Here is a 17,018-nt window from a genome sequence, read left to right as displayed (position 1 = left end):
GTGTTTACGGTTTCCATGGAGAATTATTGGTTTCACATTAATTCTTGGGCTAGCTAGGCTACCGGTACTGGAGAGATCGCATTTGTAAAATGACACATTGTTGCACAGGTCATAAGGCAGACAGGTAGATTTATACAACCCCCAACTTTTAAACCAAATAGTAGTATTTAAAGATAATGTGTAGATGCTTTATTACAGAGGGAGATTAAGTTTATGAATTTCCTGCCTGGGCTGCGGGACAGTGGAATTATGACATTAACACGTCATGGTATTTTGCCATGAGTCCCACAACTCCCGCATATCAACCAATCAGCATACAGGATCCAAACAACCCATTTTATAATTCAGAATAACCCTTTTGAGTGAGTTGGACTGTTGTACATTGTGATTTCCATTGTGTTGTCATTAAAACATTCAATATTATTTACAATCATTCAATTAGAATTAATTCTACAGTTCTCATTGTGATGTAATCAATTAGAATGTTCAACAATGGAAGGCATAATGACATTGCTGCTCTACAGACGGTTCCAGAGCCTCTCCCTACAGACACACAGCCAGCCCCACCTGTCAGAGAGGGCCAGATCCAGATGTGATCCAGCTCTTTATCAGTTTAATCATTCAGTCCATCAGCCCTAATCTCCATCTCTATTCCTCCATCGCCCCAGAGAGTACCGGGTATGGGCGTTTCCACTACCATGGGCCAGTCAGAGGTCACACATGTGTGTGTGTGTGTGTCTGAGTATATGCGTTCATGTCACAGAGCACAATGAGGCAGATGTATGGAGAGGCAGGGTAAATGTATGGACCATCACACCCAACCTCAACTGATTGCTCTTCAGTTCAATACTAACACCTGCTCTTAGCTCACAGCTACACCCAATTCCCAATCTCTAGGAATTTGAAAGCTTTCTAGGAACCTGGAATGTGTAAATCTAAGAGGATTGGACAGGTGTTAATAAAATGGCAAAAGTAAAAAAAACTAAATGCTCTGATCGCCTACGTGGAATTTTCTGGATATTCCTGACCAACAGTGCAGTCATCGTTGTCCCATCTCTATTCTGTTTTCATCTCATGCTTGGACAGAAATGAGGATGTGTGGTAGAGACTCACTTCTAGCGTCTGCATGAGGGTAGGCTTGATGGCATCCTTCATCAGCACCGCAAGTGCTCCACTCACACCCTGAGAGAGAGAAAGAGAAGTTGTTAGTGCTGATATTCTTGAAGGGATTTTCCAGTATCCTACCAATAAAATAACCAGTAAGCATGCAAACCACACAATAAAACGCCTGTTAAAGCACTTCAATGGCATTTACTCCAAAACCAATCTTTCTATACACACATCAATGACACACACACACAGCCCATCCCCTGCTTATCATCATTCCCAGAATCCATTCTGGCCTGGTGGGGTGTTTTTCATTCACGGATAATCAGGAATGCCGCAGTAACAGAATATGGGATCCTCCTCAGTGAGCCAGGCCTTTATGGCTCTACAACAACACCACCACATCCGGCTGGGGGGGAAATCAGAGCCACCTGGGCCAACATGGCTCCACAGGGGAGGCTACAGCTATTTTTTCAAGAGCAGTTGGCGGCCATTTTGGGTCAAATGAGATCCATGTTGCGCGCTCAAGCTCCTCTGTCTCCTGAGAGGCCCAGCAACCACCCTGCTTAGTCTCCATAATGGCAGGGACATGCACCTGGAGGACATGATAGTTGAGGGTCGCTAGGGGTTAAATCCCTACAAAACCTGGAGTGGAAACTACTTTTAACCTATAATAACACCATAAACTTAACCTCTAAAAGGAAAGGTTCATCCATTTTGAATGTTCTATTGTTTTTGTGCATCTCTGAGATCTATCGATTCCCTGGGTCATTTCCTGTTTTAATTTGTATCTGAGTTATTGGCATTCAAGCAGGCAGAAATCCAGCCAGTATGACATAGCACTGTGATAAAGTCGCTCTCACTACACTGAAAGTTTATAGGAATACAACTTTTAGATCGCGTAAAAACGTATATCATACATGTCAGATCTTAATACTGGCCAATGTAATAACTCGGGAGGATGCCTTCCCTTGAACGAGCCATTGATCATATTTTTGCAATATTCCTACCTAGGGCTGTGGCGGTCATGAAATTCTGTCAGCCGGTTATTGTCATGCAAAAGCCTGCTGGTCTCAAGGTAATTGACCATTAATTAACATAAACACCTTTAGCATCTCCAGGCCTCCACACATACAAGCTGCTGATGTGCTCTTTTGGAACATCTACATAAAAAAAAAAGTATAATAAATCAATTTAATAATGTACACCATCACAATAAATCTATTATTTATTTTAGTCAGGTCTAAAGAAACATGATATGAAGAAAATGTATTTCAGAAGAACAGAATACCAGTTGGCCTACTGTATGTCTGGCTATCCTCCATGCCATAGGCTTGTTCATTTAACTGACAAGATATGGTTATAAGTCCCGTGTCATTATTTTATGTTATATGATTTTATAGTAAGAAGATTATAACTGAACTTAGCTGCAATAAATAGAAAGGATATTTTCCCCATTATGGAGCGAGTGCGCATTTGAAGTGGCTATACAGTGGGGGAAAAAAGTATTTAGTCAGCCACCAATTGTGCAAGTTCTCCCACTTAAAAAGATGAGAGGCCTGTAATTTTCATCATAGGTACACGTCAACTATGACAGACAAATTGAGGAAAAAAATTCCAGAAAATCACATTGTAGGATTTTTAATGAATTTATTTGCAAATTATGGTGGAAAATAAGTATTTGGTCACCTACAAACAAGCAATATTTCTGGCTCTCACAGACCTGTAACTTCTTATTTAAGAGGCTCCTCTGTCCTCCACTCGTTACCTGTATTAATGGCACCTGTTTGAACTTGTTATCAGTATAAAAGACACCTGTCCACAACCTCAAACAGTCACACTCCAAACTCCACTATGGCCAAGACCAAAGAGCTGTCAAAGGACACCAGAAACAAAATTGTAGACCTGCACCAGGCTGGGAAGACTGAATCTGCAATAGGTAAGCAGCTTGGTTTGAAGAAATCAACTGTGGGAGCAATTATTAGCAAATGGAAGACAAACAAGACCACTGATAATCTCCCTCGATCTGGGGCTCCACGCAAGATCTCACCCCGTGGGGTCAAAATGATCACAAGAACGATGAGCAAAAATCCCAGAACCACACAGGGGGACCTAGTGAATGACCTGCAGAGAGCTGGGACCAAAGTAACAAAGCCTACCATCAGTAACACACTACGCCGCCAGGGACTCAAATCCTGCAGTGCCAGACGTGTCCCCCTGCTTAAGCCAGTACATGTCCAGGCCCGTCTGAAGTTTGCTAGAGTGCATTTGGATGATCCAGAAGAGGATTGGGAGAATGTCATATGGTCAGATGAAACCAAAATAGAACTTTTTGGTAAAAATTCAACTCAGTCGTGTTTGGAGGACAAAGAATGCTGAGTTGCATCCAAAGAACACCATACCTACTGTGAAGCATGGGGGTGGAAACATCATGCTTTGGGGCAGTTTTTCTGCAAAGGGACCAGGACGACTGATCCGTGTAAAGGAAAGAATGAATGGGGCCATGTATCGTGAGATTTTGAGTGAAAACCTCCTTCCATCAGCAAGGGCATTGAAGATGAAACGTGGCTGGGTCTTTCAGCATGACAATGATCCCAAACACACCGCCCGGGCAACGAAGGAGTGGCTTCGTAAGATGCATTTCAAGGTCCTGGAGTGGCCTAGCCAGACTCCAGATCTCAACCCCATAGAAAATCTTTGGAGGGAGTTGAAAGTCTGTGTTGCCCAGCGACATCCCCAAAACATCACTGCTCTAGAGGAGATCTGCATGGAGGAATAGGCCAAAATACCAGCAACAGTGTGTGAAAACCTTGTGAAGACTTACAGAAAACGTTTGACCTGTGTCATTGCCAACAAAGGGTATATAACAAAGTATTGAGAAACTTTTGTTATTGACCAAATACTTATTTTCCACCATAATTTGCTAATAAATTCATTAAAAATCCTACAATGTGATTTTCTGGATTTGTTTTTCTCATTTTGTCTGTCATAGTTGACGTGTACCTATGATGAAAATTACAGGCCTCTCTCATCTTTTTAAGTGGGAGAACTTGCACAATTGGTGGCTGACTAAATACTTTTTCCCCCACTGTATGTCTTCCATTTCCTAATAATTGCTCCCACAGTTGATTTCTTCAAACCAAGCTGCCTACCTATTGCAGATTCAGTCTTCCCAGCCTGGTACAGGTCTACAATTTTGTTTCTGGTGTCCTTTGACAGCTCTTTGGTCTTGGCCATAGTGGAGTTTGGAGTGTGACTGTTTGAGGTTGTGGACAGGTGTCTTTTATACTGATAACAAGTTCAAACAGGTGCCATTAATACAGGTAACGAGTGGAGGACAGAGGAGCCTCTTAAATAAGAAGTTACAGATCTGTGAGAGCCAGAATTCTTGCTTGTTTGTAGTTGACCAAATACTTATTTTCCACCATAATTTGCAAATAAATTCATTAAAAATCCTACAATGTGATTTTCTGGATTTTTTTTCCTCAATTTGTCTGTCATAGTTGACGTGTACCTATGATGAAAATGACAGGCCTCTCTCATCTTTTTAAGTGGGAGAACTTGCACAATTGGTGGCTGACTAAATACTTTTTTCCCCCACTGTATAAGCGTAAAAGTGAACACTTGAAACAGGTCCTATATGCTAGATTTAGAGTTATTTGGCAACTTTAGTTGTGAATGAAACAAACCTTAGAATGTCTTAGAAATCAAAACATATATGGGCTGCATGGAGCGACTATCGGCTATTGATGATTTGAGATAGAAGCAAAAAAGCTTGTGCTCTGTTCCTTGCCTCAGGCTGCACAGCTGTTCTCTCATCAAGTGATTTTCACCCATCAGACTATTTCTCAATTTAATTTAGTCTTTACCAATATGTCAAATTAGTTTAGATTTAGAATGGGGCATTATCAAACGGGCAAGTACGGGGTCAGGGGAAAAAATACATTAAATCTGTATGCACTCGAATAGTGAATGGAGGCCGTGAGCTTTCCCACTGGTCCGTTTTGTAGGCTACTTCGGTTTTATAGCGGAGCATAATATGAGCAGCTGAGAAATAAATACAAGAACACTTATTTCTCGCTGCCCGACAGGTGATGTTCCACCCAAACTCTGTATTACATTTACATTTGACATTTTAGTCATTCAGTTGGTGAGTGCATACATTATTTTGGGAATTTAACCCACAACCCTGGCGTTGCAAACGCCATGCTCTACCAACTGAGCTACATCCCTGCCGGCCATTCCCTCCCCTACCCTGGACGACGCTGGGCCGATTGTGCGCCGCCCCATGGGTCTCCCTGTCGCGGCCAGCTACGACAGAGCCTGGATTCGAACCAGGATCTCTAGTGGCACAGCCTTAGACCACTGCGCCACTCGGGAGTTGTATGCCATGGGCTCTCCAACCTTGGGAAAAGTGAAAATCTGTTCGGGAACATCGATAGTAACATGTTTTCGCAATGAAACACATTTAACTAAACTGTTTACAGCCCGTCTACGCGCTCGAGAAAGGAATAAAGGAGAGAGAGGAGACGGAAACACACGGTGGTGAGATATTCTGTAGCTAAAAGGTAATGTGTCACCCAATTAATTATGAAAATATAAAAAATTCCCTATTACTAGGCTATTCAAAATACAAATTCACTAATTGTAGGCTAACTGTAAGCCTATCAATTAACTAACAGCATCGCCTATGGCTATACATTCTCTCCCAGACTCATGGATATACATTTAGGAGCGTAGCATAAGGTAACCAGTCCATCCAGTATGCATAATAATACAGTTCACACTCAAAGGATAGACTAATGATGTACCAAAGACATCTTAAATCAGTTTTGTTGTATGTTTTTCTGCAATGCGTAATATGCAGTAGGCTATGTATTGTATAATGGCACAATCATCATTTTAATTCAGTTTTGTTTTTGGGCTTGGGCTCATATGCATATGCATAAGCTCTGGGTGTTTTGAATTAATCATCACCTTAGAAAGATCTGTCCATTTCGTTGACACTGTTTCAACCTGCTGTTGAACTTCTTTCTTCAAATTGATCATCACAGTGAGGTGAGTTTTAAAAAGTATGATAGGCTGTTTTGATGATAATTGTTTGATGTGATTTTTGATTGCATTTGCACTGTTCTCAAAAGTGAAGACAAACGCGATTATGCATGTAATGCTTTATTATAAAGGAGCATTTTTAAATGGGGAAAATTATCTTCCCCAAACTTGAAACTCACGCGCAGCCTATGTATGCCAGTTAGGCTCTACACCTGTTATAAAGCAGATTAATGTGCTTAATTTTAAGAAGTTATTTGGAACTTTAGCTGTGATACAAACCTTTTCAAAACATACAGGTCTATGGGCTAGGCTACATGAGGTGTTCCACTATGATACAAATAAATAAAAAAGGCAAGCGGTTTCATCATTCAAAAGTGATAATGCATCATTCACAAGTGATGGGCTAATATTGTCACCCATCAGACTATTCTTAATTTAATGTTGTCTTGACATATACGTGTGAAATTAGTTTTGAGTTACAACAGACCATTTTCATGCACCTGTCTCAGAAAAGGGGCATGGGGGGAAAAAATATATGTAATCTATGCACTTTTCCCGTGGTTCAATTTCATGCCAGCCAGGTAGGCTATACTCCTGTTGTAAAGTGAGGCAATGTGCTTAATATTAGGAAAGTTGAGAAATAAATATAGTAGGCCTAGCCTATAGAAAGCTGCTGGGATCCTCCTCTTTTTAATAGAGGCCATCAAAACTGTTTTCTCACGCAATTGCATAGCCTACAGAAATGTTGCGCAACATGAACTCATGGGCTCTCATGAAGTGTTTCATTAGATTTTCGATTACATTTGCATTGATGTCAGAGTGATTAGAGGGACAAGAGAGTGCTTAGTACCAGGCACTTAGCAAGTTTGGTAGGCTACTAATGACCATCAGCAGCATCAGAGCTTGGAGAAGCCTAATTACCGTGACTAAACGGTCACGTGGAATTTGACTGCCGTCATGACTCATGACCGCCGGCGGGCGGTTAAATGGTCACCGTAAAACAGCCCTGTTTCTACCTCGAGAATAGTTTTTATTTAATGGAGGGTCTAGCACATTTTTCCTATTTGTCTGCCTCTTTCCACATACACTATATCTACAAGAGTATCTAACTAACTAGCTAGCCAGCCCATAGAGAGAGCATTGCGGATTTTGCAGTCGACTTGAGCTGCAAACAATTTTCCATGTTGCTACCAACCTTATTATAATGCCAAAATGAAACATTTGTCTCATGACATCTGTGATAATGTTCATGTGATGACTGAGTTTATGTAACACAGACTGAGACAAACACAGAGCCAAAGCTCCACTTGTCAAGATAATCAGGAAGGCCAAGAGAGACAAAGAGAGCTTAGTGAAGCGGTCTTGACATATGACAGCCTTCGCAATGGTTTTATAGGCTGATGCTAAAGTATGCTACGGCCATTAAAGGAATTTATGACCGATGTCTTTAAGTGGAACAATACTACAACTGATTAGCCCTAACTGACACCGTTTAGCTCTCATCACATGTACATATTACCTCAATTACCTCGACTAACCTGTGCCCCCGCACATTGACTCTGTACCGGTACCCCCTGTATATAGCCTTCGCTACTGTTATTTTACTGCTGCTCTTTAATTATTTTTGATTGATAAATTTTTTACTTAACACTTATTGTTCTTAAAACTGCATTGTTGGTTAAGGGCTTGTAAGTAAGAATTTCACTGTAAGGTCTACACCTGTTGTATTCGGCGCATGTGACAAATACGATTTGACTTGATCACACACGCACAGAGACGCTTGCAACGGCAGGATTGTGGGTTCGATTCCTGGGGCCAACCTTATGTAAAATGTATGAACGCATGATTTTGGATAATGGTATTTATTATATGATTATATTACCAGGTCCTCTGCTGTGACGGGCTGTCCACTGCGGCTGCTGCCCACCACCATACGTCCCAGTCTGGTCTTCATGTCCCGCAGTCCGTCAGTCAGGGCCAGGATAGCCATGATCTCACTGGCCACCGCTATGTCAAACTGGGTCTACACAGGAGGAGAGAAACATATTGTCTGTAAATACACACACTATCAAAATCTCAAATGGCCACTGCTTTGTCAAACTGGGTCTCCACAAGAGATAGACGAGGGTCGTTCCACCTCAAAAAGCACAAGGAAGAGGATTGACACCCACCCTCTCAGATTGTTCTCAAATCGTTTCTGTAGTTAGTAACATATGAATAGCATTCCTGATATTTATTTTTAATTTATTTTTCTCTGAGAAATTAAGCTAATTGATTGCACCCAAATTGGCCATTTTAATTTATAGTATTCAGATAATATTCAATAAATATAGTACCCAACATCCAATTTGGACCAAACTTCTTCCTACCAATGAGTAAGACATGAGGAATCCCAAAAAAATTCTAAAGCCATCCACGGACCCCCCACGCCAATCCCACACCAACAACCAGTATACAGTATCAGTTCTCTACGTTTGACTAGTAGTTTGAAGCTGTGGCTTGGAGTATTGCTTCTCCATACTATGTAATGTATTCCCTGTGGACAGGCTTGAATTGTGAGGATGACCACACAATTTATTTTCATCCGGAGCCAAATATATTGGTTTTCTACCCAAAGGTGCAAAGGAAATTTTGTGATCCATTTAAACATAAGAGATCTGCAAAATGGTTAAAAGAGTGTGGTAGTATAACAGGAACAGCGGCATCTAGTGGCCAAAACCGGAAATTGCACACTACTTTATGGTAAATAATGCAAGCGACTTCAATTACTAATTTTTCTGAACGGGGAAAAAAACCATCACCAGATTCACAGGGAATACATTACATATTACGTGGAAGCAACACACCAAGCTGTAGCTGTATAGTTTCAAGTTTTAATGTCATGTGCACAAGTACAGTGAAATGCCTTTGTTGCTAGCTCTAAACCCAACAATGCACTGATCAATATACTGGTTGTTGGGGTGGGATTGGCATGGGGTGTGGGGGGGTCCGTGGGTGGCTTTTGAATTATTTATTATTTTTTTTAAATGGGGGGTGATTCATCATGTCTTACTAATTGGTAGGAAGAAGTTTGGTCCAAATCGGATATTGGGTACTACATTTATTGAATATTATCTGAATCCTATAAATTAAAATGGCCAATTTGAGAGCAATCACTTAGCTTAATTTCTCAGAGATAAAATTCAATTTCAACAAAATACTGTTTCTAACTACAGAAAATGTCAGAACAATCTGAGATGGTGGGTGTCATGGCTTGCTAAAATGACATGGAACAACTCAAAAACACACAATCCACATCTTGAGGTCAAATAAGTAAAACTGAATCGAGAGAGAGAGGGGAATGATGCAGATAGAGTATATAAACACACACACACACACACAACAGATAACACTTGAGAGAGAACAGTGGGGAGCTGAGGGAGGGAGTGGAGGGATAACACACACACACACACACCCCTCATGTACAACACTATACAACTGGCAGGTAGACTGACGTTAACTACTAACACGAGTCTTGATTCCATCCCAGTTGATAAGAGTCCAAGCAAGACCGCTTTTCTACAGGGAATTAGGCAATATACATTTTTGTAAACACACGTGCAGAGAGAGCGATGTTTCATGGATGTGGCCTAGTTTTCCAAAAGCCTTATTGAGTCAGAGTGATAGGGAAACAATGGAAGGAAGGGCTGTTGTTTATCTGTGTGTGTGTGTGTGTGTGTGTGTGTGTCAAGGTTATTAGAGTAAACGAATGACATTTTTTTTTAGTAAACTTAAAATAATTAACAAACCCGTTTGAAAAACTGAAAATATACTGAAACTATTATCTTTGATTCCAAAACTAACTCAAATAAAATAAAAAGCATCATGAATTATATTCAGTTTTAGCCTTTTTATAGAATTTTGGTCAAAAATCTAATGGGGTTTTACAGCTTTTTTTCAAGCTTCTGAATCTGGCGGGTCACATTGAGATTGACTTAATGATGTAAAGACTCAGTGAGATAACGTTGCGACGAGCAGCACCGCAGATTGAGATGAGTGAGTTTTTGCTCTCACACAGTCACACAGAGTATCTGCGCATGTGCACAGGTGCGCTTTCTGTCCTTAACACTAAAACGAAATAATATAAAAATGAAATAGTAAATCAGATCTGAAAACTTAACTAAAACTAAACTGAATTTAAAATAGAAATCTTATAACTAATAAAAACAAATATAAAAACACAAAACTATAATAACCTTGTGTGTGTGTGTGTGTGTGTGAGAAAGAAAGAGAACCAGAAGAACCATACCAACACAATGTATCATTAACCATACCGCAAAACACCAGTCTCAACGTCAACAGTGAAGAGGCGACTCCGGGATGCTAGGCAGAGTTGCAAAGAAAAAGCCATATCTCAGACTGGCCAATAAAAATTAAAGATTAAGATAGGCAGTCTGAGATATGGCTTTTTCTTTGCAACTCTGCCTAGAAGGTCAGCATCCCGGAGTCTCTTCACTGTTGACGTTGAGACTGGTGTTTTGTGGGTACTGTTTAATGAAGCTGCCAGTTGAGGACCTGTGAAGCGTCTGTTTCTCAAACTAGACATTCTAATGTCTTTGTCCTCTTGCTCAGTTGTGCACCGGGGCCTCCCACTCCTCTTTCTATTCTGGTTAGAGCCAGTTTGAGCTGTTCTGTGAAGTGAGTAGTACACAGCGTTGTACCAGCTCTTCAGTTTCTTGGCAATTTCTCGCATGGAAGCCTTAATTTCTCAGAACAAGAATAGACTGACGAGTTTCAGAAGAAAGTTATTTGTTTCTGGACATTTTGAGCCTTTAATCAAACCCACAATTGCTGATGCTCCAGATCCTCAACTAGTCTCAAGAAGGCCAGTTTCATTGCTTCTTTAATCAGCACAACAGTTTTCAGCTGTGCTAACATAATTGCAAAAGGGTTTTCTAATGATCAATTAGCCTTTTAAAATGATAAACTTGGATTAGCAAACACAACATGCCATTGGAACACAGGACTGATTGTTGCTGATAATGGGCCTCTGTACGCCTATGTAGATATTCCATTAAAAATCAGCCGTCTCCAGCTACAATAGCCATTTACAACATTAACAAGGTCTACACTGTATTTCTGATCAATTTGATGCTATTTTAACGGACAAAAAATTGCCTTTCTTTCGAAATCAAGGACATTTCTAAGTGATCACAAACTTTTGAACGGTAGTGTATGTATTTACTTTAAGCGACTGAGATTCTACTTGAATGAAAAGCGCTATATAAAATAAATATATTATTAATCTTATTATTAAGTGAGTTATCACTCAGGTCATACACATAATCACATGGATATACTGTACGTGCCATTTTAAAGATATACTGTACATACCTCTCGCACATGTCCTTTCTCAGTGCTGGCCTGTCCTACAGTTATCTTCCTCAGGAAACGATCATTGGTATCAACCACTGCAAGACAGAAAAAATCCCCATAAATACAGTATCCTAATACATACATTACACTTAAGATTGCAAAAATCCAGGAACAATCCAGGAACATTCCCAAAAAGACTCCTGGAATCAGGATGGAATAGGCACGAAATACGTGAATCTTCCCACCAGGATTCCTGGAAAACCCGGGAAAGTTACAGGATTTTTGAAAACCTAATCACAAAAAAATAAAAACAATTCTAAAATACTGAGCCCCTTCAAAACGTCATAATGATTCAGTGACATGTGGAAAACATCTGATAGAGGCCAGTTTAACGGTCATTCATAAACATGGACCAGGGAGAGCCTTTAAAACCTATGTGACCCCCTGGTACACAGTATTGAGTCATGTCCTTTACAACCCAACCCTGGCCTGGTCTGTAAAATCCATTTGGACAGTAAACAGTATTAAAACACATGTATGATGGGCCTGTAACTGACACACACACCACCTAAAGAGACCTCTGAATGACCAGCGCGAGCCAAGATAAAAAACAAATTTTGCCGACTGGAAATCTGGACATAACTACGTGCTCACAGACATAATTAAGACACACAGGTTAAAAATGTAATCCAAGGTCATTGAAATAGTATAAACTGATATAGGTAGGGCTATTCAATTCACTAAACTTATTTGAACTTATGAACTAGGAAACATATGCTTGAGTGATTACATTTTAATTAAATAATGGAACATTAGAACTTGGAAGTGCCAATAGAGAAGGTTAAGGGGGAGTTCCTTAGGTCTCACTCAACAGTTTGTCTAAACGCCTAATAATGGAGGTTTAGCATTGGTTATTCTGTGGTTAGCTATCCACCAAGACCACAGGAAATCACAGGAGTCCAACATCGTTCTGTGCTTTAATTAAATAAAAACAGACGTGCACAAGCCATAGGCTGGCAGAAATACAGATGTGTGCACAGACACACACGCATATGTACTAACACTGTTTTTAATCTTCTGAGGCCCACGCTTCAATGTGCCCCTTTGAGCCTGTGGAGTAAATACCCCATCAGGCATAACAGAGGGGTGATCTCCACATGTGTAGCTCCCACTGTAAAGCATGGAGGAGGTGGTGTTATGGTGCGGAGGTGCTTTGCTGGTGAAACTATGTGATTTATTTAGAATTCAAGGCAAACTTAACCAGCATGGCTACCACAGCATTCTACAGCTATACACCATCCCATCTGGTTTGGGCTTAGTGGGACTATCATTTGTTTTTCATTTACATTACATTTTACATTTACGTCATTTAGCAGACGCTCTTATCCAGAGCGACTTACAGTTAGTGAATACAATTATTTATTTTTTATACTGGCCCCCCGTGGGAATCGAACCCACAACCCTGGCGTTGCAAACGCCATGCTCTATCAACTGAGCTACATCCCTGCCGGCCATTCCCTCCCCTACCCTGGACGACGCTGGGCCAATTGTGCGCCGCCCATGAGTCTCCCGGTCGCGGCCGGCTGCGACAGAGCCTGGATTCGAACCAGGATCTCTAGTGGCACAGTTAGCACTGCGATGCAGTGCCTTAGACCACTGCGCCACTCAGGAGTTTTTCAACAGGTGAATGACCCTACACACCTCCAGGCTGTGTAAGGGCTATTTTACCAAGAAGAAGAGCGATGGAGTGCTGCATCAGATGACCTGGCCTCCACAATCACCTGACCTCAACCCAATTGAGATGGTTTGGGATGAGTCGGACCGCAGAGTGAAGGAAAAGCAGCCAACTAGTGCTCAGCATATGTGGGCACTCCTTCAAGACTGTTGGAAAAGCATTCCAGGTGAAGCTGGTTGAGAGAATGCCAAGAGTGTGCAAAGCTGTCATCAAGGCAAAGGGTGGCTATTTGAAGAACCTCAAATATAAAATATATTTTGATTTGTTTAACACTTTTTTGGTTACTACATGATTCCATATGTGTTATTTGATAGTTTTGATGTCTTCACTATTATTCTACAATGTAGAAAATAGTAAAAATAAAGAAAACCCTTGAATGAGTAGGTGTGTCCAAACTTTTGACTGGTAGTATATATATATATATATAGTGAGGGAAAAAAGTATTTGATCCCCTGCTGATTTTGTACGTTTGCCCACTGACAAGGAAATGATCAGTCTATAATTTCAATGGTAGGTTTATTTGAACAGTGAGAGACAGAATAACAACAAAAAATCCAGAAAAACGCATGTCAAAAATGTTATCAATTGATTTGCATTTTAATGAGGGAAATAAGTATTTGACCCCTCTGCAAAACATGACTTAGTACTTGGTGGCAAAACCCTTGTTGGCAATCACATAGGTCAGAGGTTTCTTGTATTTGGCGACCAGGTTTGCACACATCTCAGGAGGGATTTTGTCCCACTCCCTTTGCAGATCTTCTCCAAGTCATTAAGGTTTCGAGGCTGACGTTTGGCAACTCGAACCTTCAGCTCCCTCTACAGATTTTCTATGGGATTAAGGTCTGGAGACTGGCTAGGCCACTCCAGGACCTTAATGTGCTTCTTCTTGAGCCACTCCTTTGTTGCCTTGACCGTGTGTTTTGGGTCATTGTCATGCTGGAATACCCATCCACGACCCATTTTCAATACCCTGGCTGAGGGAAGGCGGTTCTCACCCAAGATTTGACGGTACATGGCCACGTCCATCGTCCCTTTGATGCGGTGAAGTTGTCCTGTCCCCTTAGCAGAAAAACACCCCCAAAGCATAATGTTTCCACCTCCATGTTTGACGGTGGGGATGGTGTTCTTGGGGTCATAGGCAGCATTCCTCCTCCTCCAAACACGGCGAGTTGAGTTGATGCCAAAGAGCTCCATTTTGGTCTCATCTGACCACAACACTTTCACCCAGTTCTCCTCTGAATCATTCAGATGTTCATTGGCAAACTTCAGACGGGCATGTATACAGTGAGGAGAACAATTATTTGATAACCTGCAAAATCGGCAGTGTTTCCTACTTACAAAGCATGTAGAGGTCTGTAATTTTTATCATAGGTACACTTCAACTGTGAGAGACGGAATCTAAAACAAAAATCCAGAAAAACACATTGTATGATTTTTAAGTAATTAATTTGCATTTTATTGCAGACCTATACATGCTTTGTAAGTAGGAAAACCTGCAAAATCGGCAGTGTGTCAAATACTTGTTCTCCCCACTGTATGTGCTTTCTTGAGCAGGTGGACCTTGCGGGGGCTGCAGGATTCCAGTCCTTCACGGCGTAGTGTGTTACCAATTGTTTTCTTGGTGACTATGGTCCCAGCTGCCTTGAGATCATTGACAAGATCCTCCCGTGTAGTTCTGGACTGATCCCTCACCGTTCTCATGATCATTGCAACTCCACGAGGTGAGATCTTGCATGGAGCCCCAGGCCGAGGGAGATTGACAGTTATTTTGTGTTTCTTCCATTTGCGAATAATCGCACCAACTGTTGTCACCTTCTCACCAAGCTGCTTGGCGATGGTCTTGTAGCCCATTCCAGCCTTGTGTGGGTCAACAATCTTGTCCCTGACATCCTTGGAGAGCACTTTGGTCTTGGCCATGGTGGAGAGTTTGGAATCTGATTGATTGATTGCTTCTGTGGACAGGTGTCTTTTTAGGTAACAAGCTGAGATTAGGAGCACTCCCCTTTAAGAGTGTGCTCCTAATCTCAGCTCGTTACCTGTATAAAAGACACCTGGGAGCCAGAAATCTATACTTATTTCCCTCATTAAATTGCAAATCAATTTATAACATTTTTGACATGCGTTTTTCTGTTTTTTTTTGTTGTCATTCTGTCTCTCACTGTTCAAATAAACCTACCATTAAATTATAGACTGATCATTTCTTTGTCAGTGGGCAAACGTACAAAATCAGCAGGGGATCAAATACTTTTTTCCCTCACTGTATAACATTCTTCCTCACCTCAAGTTCAACTGTCGGAGTCAGTTTTAGTGCCGGTGCGCACTGCCTTCATATCATAGGCCTGCAGTATAATAAGCTAATAGCCACACCACACCTTCACAAAAGTTTCTAAACTTTATTAGGGTAATATCAAAAGTAAGTCAAGCCATTGTTTATAGGGAAAATACGAGAAGGATATTATATTGCGGCAAACACAACATTACAGTCAAAACTTAATTTGGCCAAAGAAAATGGCTAAAAATAATGAAACAAAACACTTGTGAACTTGTTAAAACCTCCACAAATGTTTTGAACAGGCTATAACGCAGCAATTACCAACTAAGGCTAGTGCCTACCGTACCCAACAAATGACAGCAATAGGCTAATGATACTTTCATGACAGGAATCATGAGGATAATGTACTTTACTGTTTGACCAAATCATGGTTTTAGCCACCCAAAAAATTTGATGTTTTTAGTGAGGTGAATGAATGTGAGCCAGCAACGATGCGACCAATACATTTTTTTACTCGCACAGCCAAGTCAACGGGTCACAAAAGGCGACTAAATGGTCGCAGTCTGGAGCCCTGCCTTGTAGGCTTTTCACTATAGGCATACTCTCCAACTTTCATTTTAGGCCAAGGCTCCTTTCGCGCTTTCTCTCTCTCCTCAGCAGCACAATTGGCCATCTACAATTACAATTACCAGCTAATGGAAACCCTGCTCCACCCCTCAAATCAACACATTAACCAATCATGTGGGGGGCCTCCCTGATACAGCCAATGATAAACTGGAATATGGGAGGAGGGAATAACTGATTGGACAGGGTCCTACCTCTCTGCCAGGTGACCTTGGCGGGGTCGAGGTCGAGACGGACAAAGGAGGTGACCTCTTGGGGCGTGAGAGCACTGGGGTCAATCTCACTGATGCCCAAACGCTAGAGCAGGAGAGAGAGAGAGGGAGATGATCATGTCAACAACAGCTTATGAATCATGCAGTGGTCAAGCCAGCAGCATACCACCCTGCATCCCACTGCTGGCTTGCCTCTGAATCTAAGCAGGGTTGGTCCTGGTTGGTCCCTGGATAGGAGACCAGATGCTGCTGGAAGTGGAGTTTTTTTGGCCAGTAGGAGGCACTCTTTCCTCTGGACAAACATAATAATATCCCAGGGTAGTGATTGGGGACATTGCCATGTGTAGGGCACCGTCATTAAACGGGTGTCCTGACTCTCTGTTGTCACTAAAGATCCCATGGCACTTATCGTAAGAGTAGGGGTGTTAACCCCGGTGTCCTGGCTAAATTCCCAATCTGGCCCTCATACCATCATGGCCACCTAATCATTCCCAGCTTCCAATTGGCTCATTCATCCCCCCTCCTCTCCCCTGTAACTATTCCCAAGGTCGTTGCTGAGAATGTGATCTCAGTCAACTTACCTGGTAAAATAAAAAAAGACTGCTCAAGGAGGTCCAAGAGACTCCTAGGATTTCCCTGTGATGTCTATTTTCCGATCTCA

At 41.5% G+C, this 17,018-nt stretch overlaps 1 protein-coding gene across 2 annotated transcripts in view; it reads right to left on the bottom strand.

Annotated features, from left to right (window-relative positions):
• The window catches only part of mthfd1l (methylenetetrahydrofolate dehydrogenase (NADP+ dependent) 1 like), a 75,776-nt gene that overhangs the window by 43,558 nt on the left and 15,200 nt on the right, over window positions 1-17,018 (bottom strand). For both annotated transcript variants that reach the window (XM_041860341.2, XM_041860343.2), the window contains exons 15-18: window positions 16,340-16,442; window positions 11,533-11,609; window positions 8,042-8,182; window positions 1,114-1,182 (exon numbers count right to left, since the gene is read on the bottom strand). In XM_041860341.2, the coding sequence (XP_041716275.2) occupies window positions 1,114-1,182; window positions 8,042-8,182; window positions 11,533-11,609; window positions 16,340-16,442 (390 nt within the window). The remainder of the gene's footprint in view (window positions 1-1,113; window positions 1,183-8,041; window positions 8,183-11,532; window positions 11,610-16,339; window positions 16,443-17,018) is intronic.

Source organism: Coregonus clupeaformis, chromosome 33 (genome assembly GCF_020615455.1).
Source record: "Coregonus clupeaformis isolate EN_2021a chromosome 33, ASM2061545v1, whole genome shotgun sequence".
Lineage (NCBI taxonomy): Eukaryota > Metazoa > Chordata > Actinopteri > Salmoniformes > Salmonidae > Coregonus > Coregonus clupeaformis.
This window is presented reverse-complemented; position numbering and strand designations above follow the sequence as displayed.